At 39.8% G+C, this 12275-nt stretch overlaps 1 protein-coding gene across 1 annotated transcript in view; it reads left to right on the forward strand.

The window, feature by feature from the left end:
* The window catches only part of SGSM1 (small G protein signaling modulator 1), a 240980-nt gene that overhangs the window by 172547 nt on the left and 56158 nt on the right, over positions 1-12275 (forward strand). Inside the window, exons 12-13 of the mRNA XM_044288814.1 lie at positions 3301-3430; positions 10345-10483. Coding sequence (XP_044144749.1) covers positions 3301-3430; positions 10345-10483 — 269 coding nt within the window. The remainder of the gene's footprint in view (positions 1-3300; positions 3431-10344; positions 10484-12275) is intronic.

Genomic DNA, 12275 nt, shown 5'->3' on the forward strand with positions numbered 1-12275 from the left:
AATGGGGCTTACAATCTAAGTTCCTTATCAGTATGTTTTTAGAGTGTAGGCGGAAACTGGAGTACCCGAAGGAAACCCACTCAAACACGGGGAGAACATACAAACTCCATGCAGATGTTGTCTATGGTCAGGACCCCAGTGCTGCAAGGCACCAGTGCTAATCACTGAGCCACCGTGCTGCCCATCCATTAAAGGGGTATTCCAGTTATAACAAGTTGAGGACTTGAATACCTATAGGATTGGGGGGATCCTACTGCTGGGACCCCCACCAATCTCGAGAACGGTTGACATGTACCCCCTGGAACCCCCTGAAATGAATAAAGTGGCTGGTCGGAAAAAGGCGCAGCCGTTCCATTCATTTTTATGTGAGCACCAGAGATAGCAGAACACTGTACTCGGCTAAAACGTTTATCTCTGGCACTCCCATAGAAATTATCGGAGTGGCTGCGCCCTTATCTAACCAGCCGCTCCATCCATTTCAGGTGGGCTCCACGGGGTACTCTGCCCCTTTTCTTGTGATCGGTGGGGTTACAGCCATAGGACCCCTGCCAATCTGATAGTTAACTACAAACCGGATTCCCAAAAAGTTGGGACACTAAACAAATTGTGAATAAAAACTGAATGCAATGATGTGGAGATGGCAAATGTCAATATTTTATTTGTAATAGAACGTAGATGAAAGATCAAACGTTTAATCCGAGTAAATGTATAATTTTAAAGGAAAAATACGTTGATTCAAATTTTCACGGTGTCAACAAATCCCCAAAAAGTTGGGACAAGTAGCAATAAGAGGCTGGAAAAAGTAAATTTGAGCATAACGAAGAGCTGGAAGACCAATTAATACTAATTAGGTCAATTGGCAACATGATTGGGTATAAAAAGAGCTTCTCAGAGTGGCAGTGTCTCTCAGAAGCCAAGATGGGTAGAGGATCACCAATTCCCACAATGTTGCGCAGAAAGATAGTGGAGCAATATTAGAAAGGTGTTACCCAACAAAAAATTGCAAAGACTTTGCATCTATCATCATCAACTGTGCATAACATCATCCGAAGATTCAGAGAATCTGGAACAATCTCTGTGCGTAAGGGTCAAGGCTGTAAAACCATACTGGATGCCTGTGATCTCCGGGCCCTTAAACGACACTGCACCACAAACAGGAATGCTACTGTAAAGGAAATCACAGAATGGGCTCAGGAATACTTCCAGAAACCATTGTCAGTGAACACAATCCACCGTGCCTTCCGCCGTTGCCAGCTGAAACTCTACAGTGCAAAGAAGAAGCCATTTCTAAGCAAGATCCACAAGCTCAGGCGTTTTCACTGGGCCAGGGATCATTTCAAATGCAGTGTGGCAAAATGGAAGACTGTTCTGTGGTCAGACGAGTCACGATTCAAAGTTCTTTTGGGAAATCTGGGACGCCATGTCATCCGGACCAAAGAGGACAAGGACAACCCAAGTTGTTATCAACGCTCAATTTAGAAGCCTGCATCTCTGATGGTATGGGGTTGCATGAGTGCGTGTGGCATGGGCAGCTTGCATGTCTGTAAAGGCACCATCAATGCAGAAAAATATATTCAGGTTCTAGAACAACATATGCTCCCATCCAGACTTCATCTCTTTCAGGGAAGACCCTGCATTTTTCAACAAGATAATGCCAGACCACATTCTGCATCAATCACAACATCATGGCTGCGTAGGAGAAGGATCCGGGTACTGAAATGGCCAGTCTGCAGTCCAGAACTTTCACCTATAGAGAACATTTGACGCATCATAACAGAGGAAGGTGCAACAAAGAAGGCCCAAGACGATTGAACAGTTAGAGGCCTGTATTAGACAAGAATGGGAGAGCATTCCTATTTCTAAACTTGAGAAACTGGTCTCCTCTGTCCCCAGACGTCTGTTGAGTGTTGTAAGAAGAAGGGGAGATGCCACACAGTGGTGAAAATGGCCTTGTCCCAACTTTTTGGAGATTTGTTGACACCATGAAATTCTGATTCAACATGTTTTTCCCTTAAAATGGTACATTTTCTCAGTTTAAGCTTTTGTTCCGTGATTTATGTTCTATTCTGAATAAAATATTAGAAGTTGGCACCTCCACATCATTGCATTCAGTTTTTATTCACGATTTGTATAGTGTCCCAACTTTTTGGGAATCCAGTTTGTACTATCCATGGGAGATTGTTAAAACCACAGGACTTCTTATATCCTGTGAATACCCCTTTAAGGATGTCATCAATGCAAAATCTAAAAAAAAACTTTTAAGACCTCCTGCCATTAAGGTGACTATAATTTAACATTTCTTGTGACCCTTTCCTACTCATACACATCCACATTCAATGCTGACCATGGCATCTAAGTAGTTAAAGAGAGAGGGAAAACTTTTCCTCTCCAACCCAATCATGCTCATTTCAGATGTGATTTTGGAATTGGCATTCCAGCCGAGGGCCAACAATGACATCGCAGCTTGTTATGTGCTGATGACTATTAGGATCGATGCCTAATAAGTGTATTATGTAGGCGAGCAGAGGATCACAGGTAAAGTAAAAAATAGTGTTTGAAAATAATGAAAACAAGAGTCTAGTGAAAAGAAACATACAAATGTACCTTATTTATTTTTGTAGAACAATTAAAACAAAAAAACAAAACTGGCATTGCTTCTTCAATATCTACCCGTACAATCAAATGACGTCACCACATTGTTTATCCCAAATGGTGAGCATTAAAACAAGAATTAAAAAGAATGCCAAAATTGCGGAGGCTGAAATGCTGAAGAATGCAAAAATATGACTCAGGAATTGTTGAAGCACCAGCAGAGTGCATTTTAACAAATTGCTTATTTCTATACACAGTTTACCTTGTTTTTTTGTTTATTGTTTTACTATATTCTTTATATACAGTCAGGGGCGTAACTACCATAGCGGCAGACCATGCGACTGCTATGGGGCCCATGGCAAGAGGGGGCCCAGTTGGGATTATCTCCTCTTCTACTGGGGGTGAAAACTTGGTCAGGACTCCCTCTAAAAGGAACAACTTTTAGAAAATGAGGCAGTAGAAAAACTAGCCCAAGGGTCATTGAAAAGGGTTTAGGCCGAAACCCTTCTGTCCTGTGGGGGGGGGGGGGGGGGGGGGGACCTGGTCTGATTCCTGCTATGGGGCCCTTACTTATCTATGTACACCACTGTATACAGTAGTTGAAAAGAGTAAAATCAAGGTTTGATTTTCACGGGGCCTAACATGACTACTAACACTGTTTTTGTTCTCAAATTATATCTAAAGTTTTATCATTTTTATGTAACATAGGGCAAAGTGTTTCCCAAGCTGAGAAAGAGAAGTCCTCAGGGTTCTTCGGAGTCAACCTCAGACAAGGAAGAAGATGAAGCAACAGACTATGTATTCAGAATAATATACCCAGCGAGTCAATCTGAGTTTGGTATGAGTATGGACAAATTCCTTTATAAATAGAAATGTGTGTATATATACATATATATATATATATACATATATATATATATATACAGTTGCAAGAAAAAGGATGTGAACCCTTTGGAATGATAGGGATTTCTGCACAAATTGGTCATAAAATGTGATCTGATCTTCATCTAAGTCACAACAATAGACAATCACAGTCTGCTTAAACTAATAACACACAAAGAATTAAATGTTACCATGTTTTTATTGAACACACCATGTAAACATTCACAGTGCATGTGGAAAAAGTATGTGAACTCTTGGATTTAATAACTGGTTGAACCTCCTTTGGCAGCAATAACTTCAACCAAACGTTTCCTGTAGTTGCAGATCAGACATGCACAACGGTCAGGAGTAATTCTTGACCATTCCTCTTTACAGAACTGTTTCAGTTCAGCAATATTCTTGGGATGTCTGGTGTGAATTGCTTTCTTGAGGTCATGCCACAGCATCTCAATCGCGTTGAGGTCAGGACTCTGACTGGGCCACTCCAGAAAGCGTATTTTTTTCTGTTTAAGCAATTCTGTTGTTGATTTACTTCTATGCTTTGAGTCGTTGTCCTGTTGCAACACCCATCTTCTGTTGAGCTTCAGCTGGTGGACAGATGGCCTTAAGTTCTCCTTCAAAATGTCTTGATAAACTTGGGAATTATTTTTTCCTTTGATGATAGCAATCCGTCCAGGCCCTGACGCAGCAAAGCAGCCCCAAACCATGATGCCCCCACCACCATACTTCATAGTTGGGATGAGGTTTTGATGTTGGTGTGCTGTGCCTCTTTCTCTCCACACATAGTGTTGTGTGTTTCTTCCAAACAACTCAACTTTGGTTTCATCTGTCCACAGAATGTTTTGCCAGTACTGCTGTGGAACATCCAGGTGTTCTTGTGCAAACTGTAAATGTGCAGCAATGATTTGTTTGGACAGCAGTGGCTTCCTCTGTGGTATCCTCCTATGAAATCCATTCTTGTTTAGTGTTTTACGTATCGTAGATTCGCTAACAGGGATATTAGCATATGCCAGAGACTTTTGTAAGTCTTTAGCTGACACTCTAAGATTCTTCTTCACCTCATTGAGCAGTCTGCACTGTGCTCTTGCAGTGATCTTTACAGGACGGCCACTCCTAGGGAGAGTAGCAGCAATGGTGAACTTTCTCCATTTATAGACAATTTGTCTTACCGTGGACTGATGAACAGCAACGCTTTTGGAGATGCTTTTATAACCCTTTCCAGCTTTATGCAAGTCAATAATTCCTAATCGTAGGTCTTCTGAGAGCTCTTTTGTGCGAGGCATCATTCACATCAGGCAATACTTCTTGTGAAAAGCAAACCCAGGACTGGTGTGTGTTTTTTATAGGGCAGGGCAGCTGTAACCAACACCTCCAATGTCATCTCATTGATTGGACTCCAGTTGGCTGACACCTCACTCCAATTAGCTCTTGGAGATGTCATTAGTCTAGGGGTTCACATACTTTTTCCACCTGCATTGTGAATGTTTACATGGTGTGTTCAATAAAAACATGGTAACATTTAATTATTTGTGTGCTATTAGTTTAAGCAGACTGTGATTGTCTATTGTTGTGACTTAGATGAAGATCAGATCACATTTTATGACCAATTTGTGCAGAAATCCATATAATTCCAAAGGGTTCACATACTTTTTCTTGCAACTGTATATATATATATATATATATATATATGTATATATATTAGTTGTGACTCCACACAATCATTTTCACCTCCATTGACTATTTATACATCTTTTTATAATTTCCAATTATTATTATGGTTTATCCATTTCCTACCTTTTAATTGTGATAATCTGATGACTGAATTAAACTACATAAACAGTGTAGAAGCGAAACAATAGAAAATACGTAATTGTAGATGTTGTGTTAAAGTAATGTGCATATAAACATGTTTCTTATAGTTTGTTTAAAGGTGGTCAAATTCATTAAAGGGGTTCTCCGGGAAACAAAACTCCTATAAAAATATTGAAACCTGTTAATATAAAATGTCTCGTTTTGACTAAGAGACAATCATTGGAGAAATTAAAATGGCTGCTGTCAAATTCCTGGACGTGAAATCCGGTCCCTCATTTCAGCTCGTCAGTATGTCAGCTGTGATCTGTACATAATACAGTGCTTTACAGGGCTGATACAGACGGAGAATGGAGCTTCGATGCAGCTTCTGCTCCATACTCTCCATTCTGACTTAGGACGTCTTGTAGGTTTTTTCAGTATTTTCAGTTTTTTTTGTGGTTTAACTGAGAATTCCTTTAAATAACTGTTGACCAATGTTCATTTCTCCTGACTCCCCCATAAAAATACACTTTCAGCTAAGCCAATGAATGGGTTTTTTTTCAGTGGGGAGAGAGAAACAAACTGTTACCAGATAAATCCCATTTTAGGCCTGATTTTCAAAAGTCTGAAAATCAGGCCTAAAGCTGGATTCACACATCTGTGTTCTGGACGTGTTATACAGGTCCTTCTCAAAAAATTAGCATATTGTGATAAAGTTCATTATTTTCTGTAATGTACTGATAAACATTAGACTTTCATATATTTTAGATTCATTACACACCAACTGAAGTAGTTCAAGCCTTTTATTGTTTTAATATTGATGATTTTGGCATACAGCTCATGAAAACCCAAAATTCCTATCTCAAAAAATTAGCATATCATGAAAAGGTTCTCTAAACGAGCTATTAACCTAATCATCTGAATCAACTAATTAACTCTAAACACCTGCAAAAGATTCCTGAGGCTTTTAAAAACTCCCAGCCTGGTTCATTACTCAAAACCGCAATCATGGGTAAGACTGCCGACCTGACTGCTGTCCAGAAGGCCATCATTGACACCCTCAAGCAGGAGGGTAAGACACAGAAAGAAATTTCTGAACGAATAGGCTGTTCCCAGAGTGCTGTATCAAGGCACCTCAGTGGGAAGTCTGTGGGAAGGAAAAAGTGTGGCAGAAAACGCTGCACAACGAGAAGGTGACCGGACCCTGAGGAAGATTGTGGAGAAGGACCGATTCCAGACCTTGGGGGACCTGCGGAAGCAGTGGACTGAGTCTGGAGTAGAAACATCCAGAGCCACCGTGTACAGGCGTTTGCAGGAAATGGGCTACAGGTGCCGCATTCCCCAGGTCAAGCCACTTTTGAACCAGAAACAGTGGCAGAAGCACCTGACCTGGGCTACAGAGAAGCAGCACTGGACTGTTGCATGTCATTCGGAAATCAAGGTGCCAGAGTCTGGAGGAAGACTAGGGGGAGGGAAATGCCAAAATGCCTGAAGTCCAGTGTCAAGTACCCACAGTCAGTGATGGTCTGGGGTGCCATGTCAGCTGCTGGTGTTGGTCCACTGTGTTTTATCAAGGGCAGGGTCAATGCAGCTAGCTATCAGGAGATTTTGGAGCACTTCATGCTTCCATCTGCTGAAAAGCTTTATGGAGATGAAGATTTCATTTTTCAGCACGACCTGGCACCTGCTCACAGTGCCAAAACCACTGGTAAATGGTTTACTGACCATGGTATTACTGTGCTCAATTGGCCTGCCAACTCTCCTGACCTGAACCCTATAGAGAATCTGTGGGATATTGGGAAGAGAAAGTTGAGAGACGCAAGACCCGACACTCTGGATGAGCTTAAGGCCGCTATCGAAGCATCCTGGGCCTCCATAACACCTCAGCAGTGCCACAGGCTGATTGCCTCCATGCCACGCCGCATTGAAGCAGTCATTTCTGCAAAAGGATTCCCGACCAAGTATTGAGTGCATAACTGAACATAATTATTTGAAGGTTTACTTTTTTTGTATTAAAAACACTTTTCTTTTATTGGTCGGATGAAATATGCTAATTTTTTTAGATAGGAAATTTGGGTTTTCATGAGCTGTATGCCAAAATCATCAATATTAAAACAATAAAAGGCTTGAACTACTTCAGTTGGTGTGTAATGAATCTAAAATATATGAAAGTCTAATGTTTATCAGTACATTACAGAAAATAATGAACTTTATCACAATATGCTAATTTTTTGAGAAGGACCTGTATGTCTGACCCAAACTAACAGGGATGTGAGACAGATGTATAATACTTTCCAGAACATGGAAATGTGAATTTGGCCTGAAGGAAGACTAGTCACTTAGTAAACAACACCAATGAGTGGTATAGCTGCCATGAATGTATAGTATTCTCATTGTACTTTTCCTTTGTTTGTAGTTACTGTACACCATCATTTTCATCCATCATTAACACATCTCCCATGTTCCATCTCCACTTACCATGTGATGCCAGCAAGTCAGACTTCAGTGGTCCAAACACGTTCTGAGAAGCTCTTCCATGCCCCTACCATGCCGGGTCTGCCTTAGCGTACTTTTTTAACTGTGTGTGCTGGTACCACCAACTTTCCAAATATATCTGATAACTTTTGTTAACATGGGCATGTAATTTTATCCACTATTGCAATTTATCATGGAATATACAATTCCGTATATATATATATATATATATATATATACATATATATATATATATGGTGACATATACTGGCTACCAGCTCATACTGCTCTTCATCTGCTTTTACACTTGCTCATGTATAAGGGTGTTGTTCAGCTTTTTTTAAGTGATGTCCTATCCTCAGGATAGAATAGTAAAAATATCCACAGCACTCTTGACTTTGTGCAAAAAAAATCACCGCTTTTTTTATTCCATAAGCAGCATACAATGCAACGTTTCGACTTAAACAAGTCTTTATCAAGCAATTGATAATGATGATTGGAATTGCTTGATAAAGACTTGTTTAGGTCGAAACGTTGCATTGTAGGCTGCTTATGGAATAAAAAAAGCGGTGATCTTTTGCACAAACTGAAGAGTGCTGCGGACATTTTTACTATTCTGTTGCTTGAAGGGACCCATAGCCTGGATCTCCTTCCGTTTGCACCACCGTCTGGACTTATACGCTGGGTACCTGGAGTATGAATTGTCCCAAGGTGGAATTTTTTGTGCTGTTTACCATTCTTTTTTCTATCCTCAGGATAGGCCATCACTAGGCAATCAGTTGTTCTGTGTAGCACTGTTAATGGAAGTCAGTCCTGGGAGCAGCTGTAGTAGCGAGCTCCCTCCACTACACTGTTAATAGCTCTGTGTAGCTGCTGCGCTGTCTTCTGTCAGAGGACCCCTGGCAGTCAGGTAGTGATAGCTCATCCTGAGGATAGGTTGTCGCTTAAAAAGGCTGGACAACCCCTTTAAGTGCTTGAAATTATGGGTAAATAATGAGCTGTTTCTAAATAATTGTGGGTTATGCAGGTTATTTTAATCAATATTTATCATGGTTATGAACATAAAACTCTGCTTCACAGTAATTGCTACTCCTGGTTTATTTCCTAATGACAGCTTTTATTCACAGCATTTGATGGGATCATATGTTTTCCTAATCATTTTAATGAAATTATATTGATTGTGAATCTGTCTTGTGTTTTTGCTGGCATGTGGTGTATATAGATAACATTTTATGTACAGGTGAAACTCGAAAAATTTGAATATCGTGCAAAAGTCCTTTTATTTCAGTAATGCAGCTTAAAAGGAATTGCATTAATGCAGCTTAAAATTAGAATTTTGTGAAAAGGTTCAATATTCTAGGCTCAAAGTGTCACACTCTAGTCAGCTACTTAATCCATATCTCCTGAGCAAAGGGGACCTCAAAATTGTGACTTTGGGGTTTCATAAGCTGTAAGCCATAATCATCCAAATTATAACAAGTAAAGGCTCGAAATATCTCGCTTTGCGTCTAATGAGTCTCATATGTTAGTTTCACCTTTTAAGTTGCATTAGTGAAATAAATGAACTTTGCACGATATTCTAATTTTTCGAGTTTCACCTGTACTTCTCTGAATGTGCACCCTCCAGACTTGGTTATTATATAGCCCCAAATAATATATCATCACAAAAACATGTTTAAAGTTAGTGTCCATTTTCACACTAAAATGTGATTATACTTTAGAAATATATAGTCATCCTACCTAGTACCATCCATTGAAATTATGGTGTAGATCTGGTTCTCAGGGCCCACCTGCCAGTCATGATTTTAGAATATCCCACAGAATGAATACCTGTTCTGTGGTAAGTCCTGATGCATTGACACTAAAAATATCACCTGCTCAATACTAAGCAAATTCTGAAAACATGACAGGCAGATTGAGGAACACTTCTCAAGACCATCTTCACAAAATGCTTGCTGATGGAACTGCATTCAAAAAGTCTGAGATATACCAACCTCTTCCCCCTCCACTGTCTTGAGGTTGTCATTGGCACTAGTTGATCCCAGGGCAGGGAAGGTTAGTGGTTATTTTGTGAAGACAGTAAGAGGATCAGATATGTGCAGTGGAGAGCACAGGTATTATGACTGTATATCTAGTCCAGGGATCAGCAACCTTCGGCACTCCAGCTGCTGTGAAACTACAACTCCCAGCATGTAAACATGCTTGGCTGTTCTCACAGCTCCCATAGCATCTGTAGTGCTGGAGGTTGGTGATCCCTGAACAAGTCTATAGTCTAATTTTGGTTTGAGACTGGAAGATTGCCTAAACTCATTTGGGACCACATTCAATGGATTTCCTGGACACAATTTCAGTTAAAACAGGTTATGTTTCGATTGATATAATACAATAAATTGAGTGAATCCACAATGGTTCCTGTTGAAGGTGCTATGGATTTATACAGTGTCTTAAAGATTCACTGACATTTCTCATGGACAGTGCGCATTCATGATTGTATAATGAATACCTTATTAAAGCAAGTCTGTGAATTGCAATTTGCTCCAGATTAAGAAAAAAAAATGTGAGACGGATTTTGGTTGGATTCGCTCATATTTGATTTCTCTTTAGTGCCTCAAGATTTTATGGATCCTCAGGGGGTTGGGTTACCTTCAGTGTGGCAGCCCAGTACTCGCAAATCCTCCTGCTCCTCATGTTCTCAAAGTGGATCTTCAGACGGAGTTCCATCCAATGGGTGCAATCATGAGAGGTACGTTTTAAATTTTTATCCTTAATAAAATCACATCACAATAGAATAAATGTTCTCAGAGAGGTTAAACAATACGTATTTCTTCCGTTCACTCGTCATTTGTTATTGTACATATTGTTTTCAGTTCCTCTTATAGGACCAACCTGTACAAAATCCCAATTTTTTTTTTTTTATGTTTATAGTAATCTGGCCATGTACTACCAATTCAAAGTTGGACCTGGATATGCACTATGCCTTATACGTATTGTCTATCACATGGTCACATCATGTAGTCGCTGCTGTAGAGTTTTATGTTGGGAGTGAATGCGCGACGCCAGGACAGAATATTAGCTTTTTTTTTTTTTCATTTTAGTATTACTTACAGGTTACATTTAGAGTTTTATAAATTGCAAAATAGCATCTTAATTTTGAATACGCATTTTGAAATTCAGGAATGATCCTGTTTTTTAATTGATGTTTAATTGGTGTACTATATATTTTTTTTCTATTTTAGATGTGTTATATTTTTCTAAGGATTTATATTGTTAAGTAAATACCTCATGTTTTATAACCTAGAACTGTATTTACAGTATTTTTGCTTGCCTAATTAAGCGACACCTTTTTAAAGGGCATCTGTGAGCAGATTTGTACCTATGAAACTGTCTGACCTGTTGTATGTGCACTTGGCAGCTGAAGGCATCGGTGTTGGTCCCATGTTCATATGTGGCCGCATTGCTGAGAAAAATTATGTTTTAATATATGCAAATTAGCATTTAGGAGCAATGGGGACATTGCTGTTACACCTAGAGGCTCCACTTGCTCTGCAACTGCCATGTCCTCTCTACTTTGATTGACAGGGCCAGGCATGAGATGATGTTTTCACTGCCTGGCCCTGTCAAGCAAAGTGGAGATGATGTGGCAGTTACATAGAGAGTTGAGCCTCTAGGTGTAATGGCAACACCCTGGTTGCTCTTAGAGGCTGATTTGCATATATTGAACCTTAATTTTTCTTAGCAATGCAGGCATATATGAACATGGGACCAACATGGATGTCTTCAGCTGCAAAGCGCACATGCAACAGGTCAGCCAGTTTCATAGATATAAATCTACAATTCCAAGAATACATATCACTAGAGAAAGCATTGCAAAGGTATTTAGGGCCCTTTCACATGGCCCCATACCCAGGGCACTTATCAGAAATGAATTGTTCGTACCCGATTCTTGCCAGTTTGCTCAGCTGTATTTACAAACTGCAATCTTTCATCACCCTACAGATTCATTGATTGTCAGCAACACATCCCTGTTTAAACAGGGCAATGTGCTGCCCACAGACATTGATTTTTGGTGCCACAATGACTAAGGACACAATGAATCTTGTTTGTCAGGTGAACAGTGGCAAATTTACACAGGGCAATTTTTGAAAATGAGAATTCGTATAATCACTCCTCGCTGATAATTGTCCCTATCCTTTTAAAAGGGCCTTTAAATAACAAGGAATTCTTGCAGATTTTTAGATCTGAAACCTGCAGCTCCTGGCGATAATACAGGCTGTAACCGAATCAATACAAAATAAGTAATGTTACTCATTTTTTTAATAAAGATTAAAATGGGTTGGGCAGAGGGTTTATATTGATGACCTATAATCAGGAGATGTCATCATTATCAGATCCCTGTACCCCGACGTTCTTTCAAGGGGTAGTTGCGCTTGTGCGATCACTGCTTCCTATTCAAGATTATGTTGCGTGTATTGCTTGTAGTGGCGGTGCAGTGTAATTACAAATTTTACTTGAATGGGACCAGCAATTGTAATTAC

This window comes from Bufo gargarizans, chromosome 1 (genome assembly GCF_014858855.1).
Source record: "Bufo gargarizans isolate SCDJY-AF-19 chromosome 1, ASM1485885v1, whole genome shotgun sequence".
NCBI classification, from domain to species: domain Eukaryota; kingdom Metazoa; phylum Chordata; class Amphibia; order Anura; family Bufonidae; genus Bufo; species Bufo gargarizans.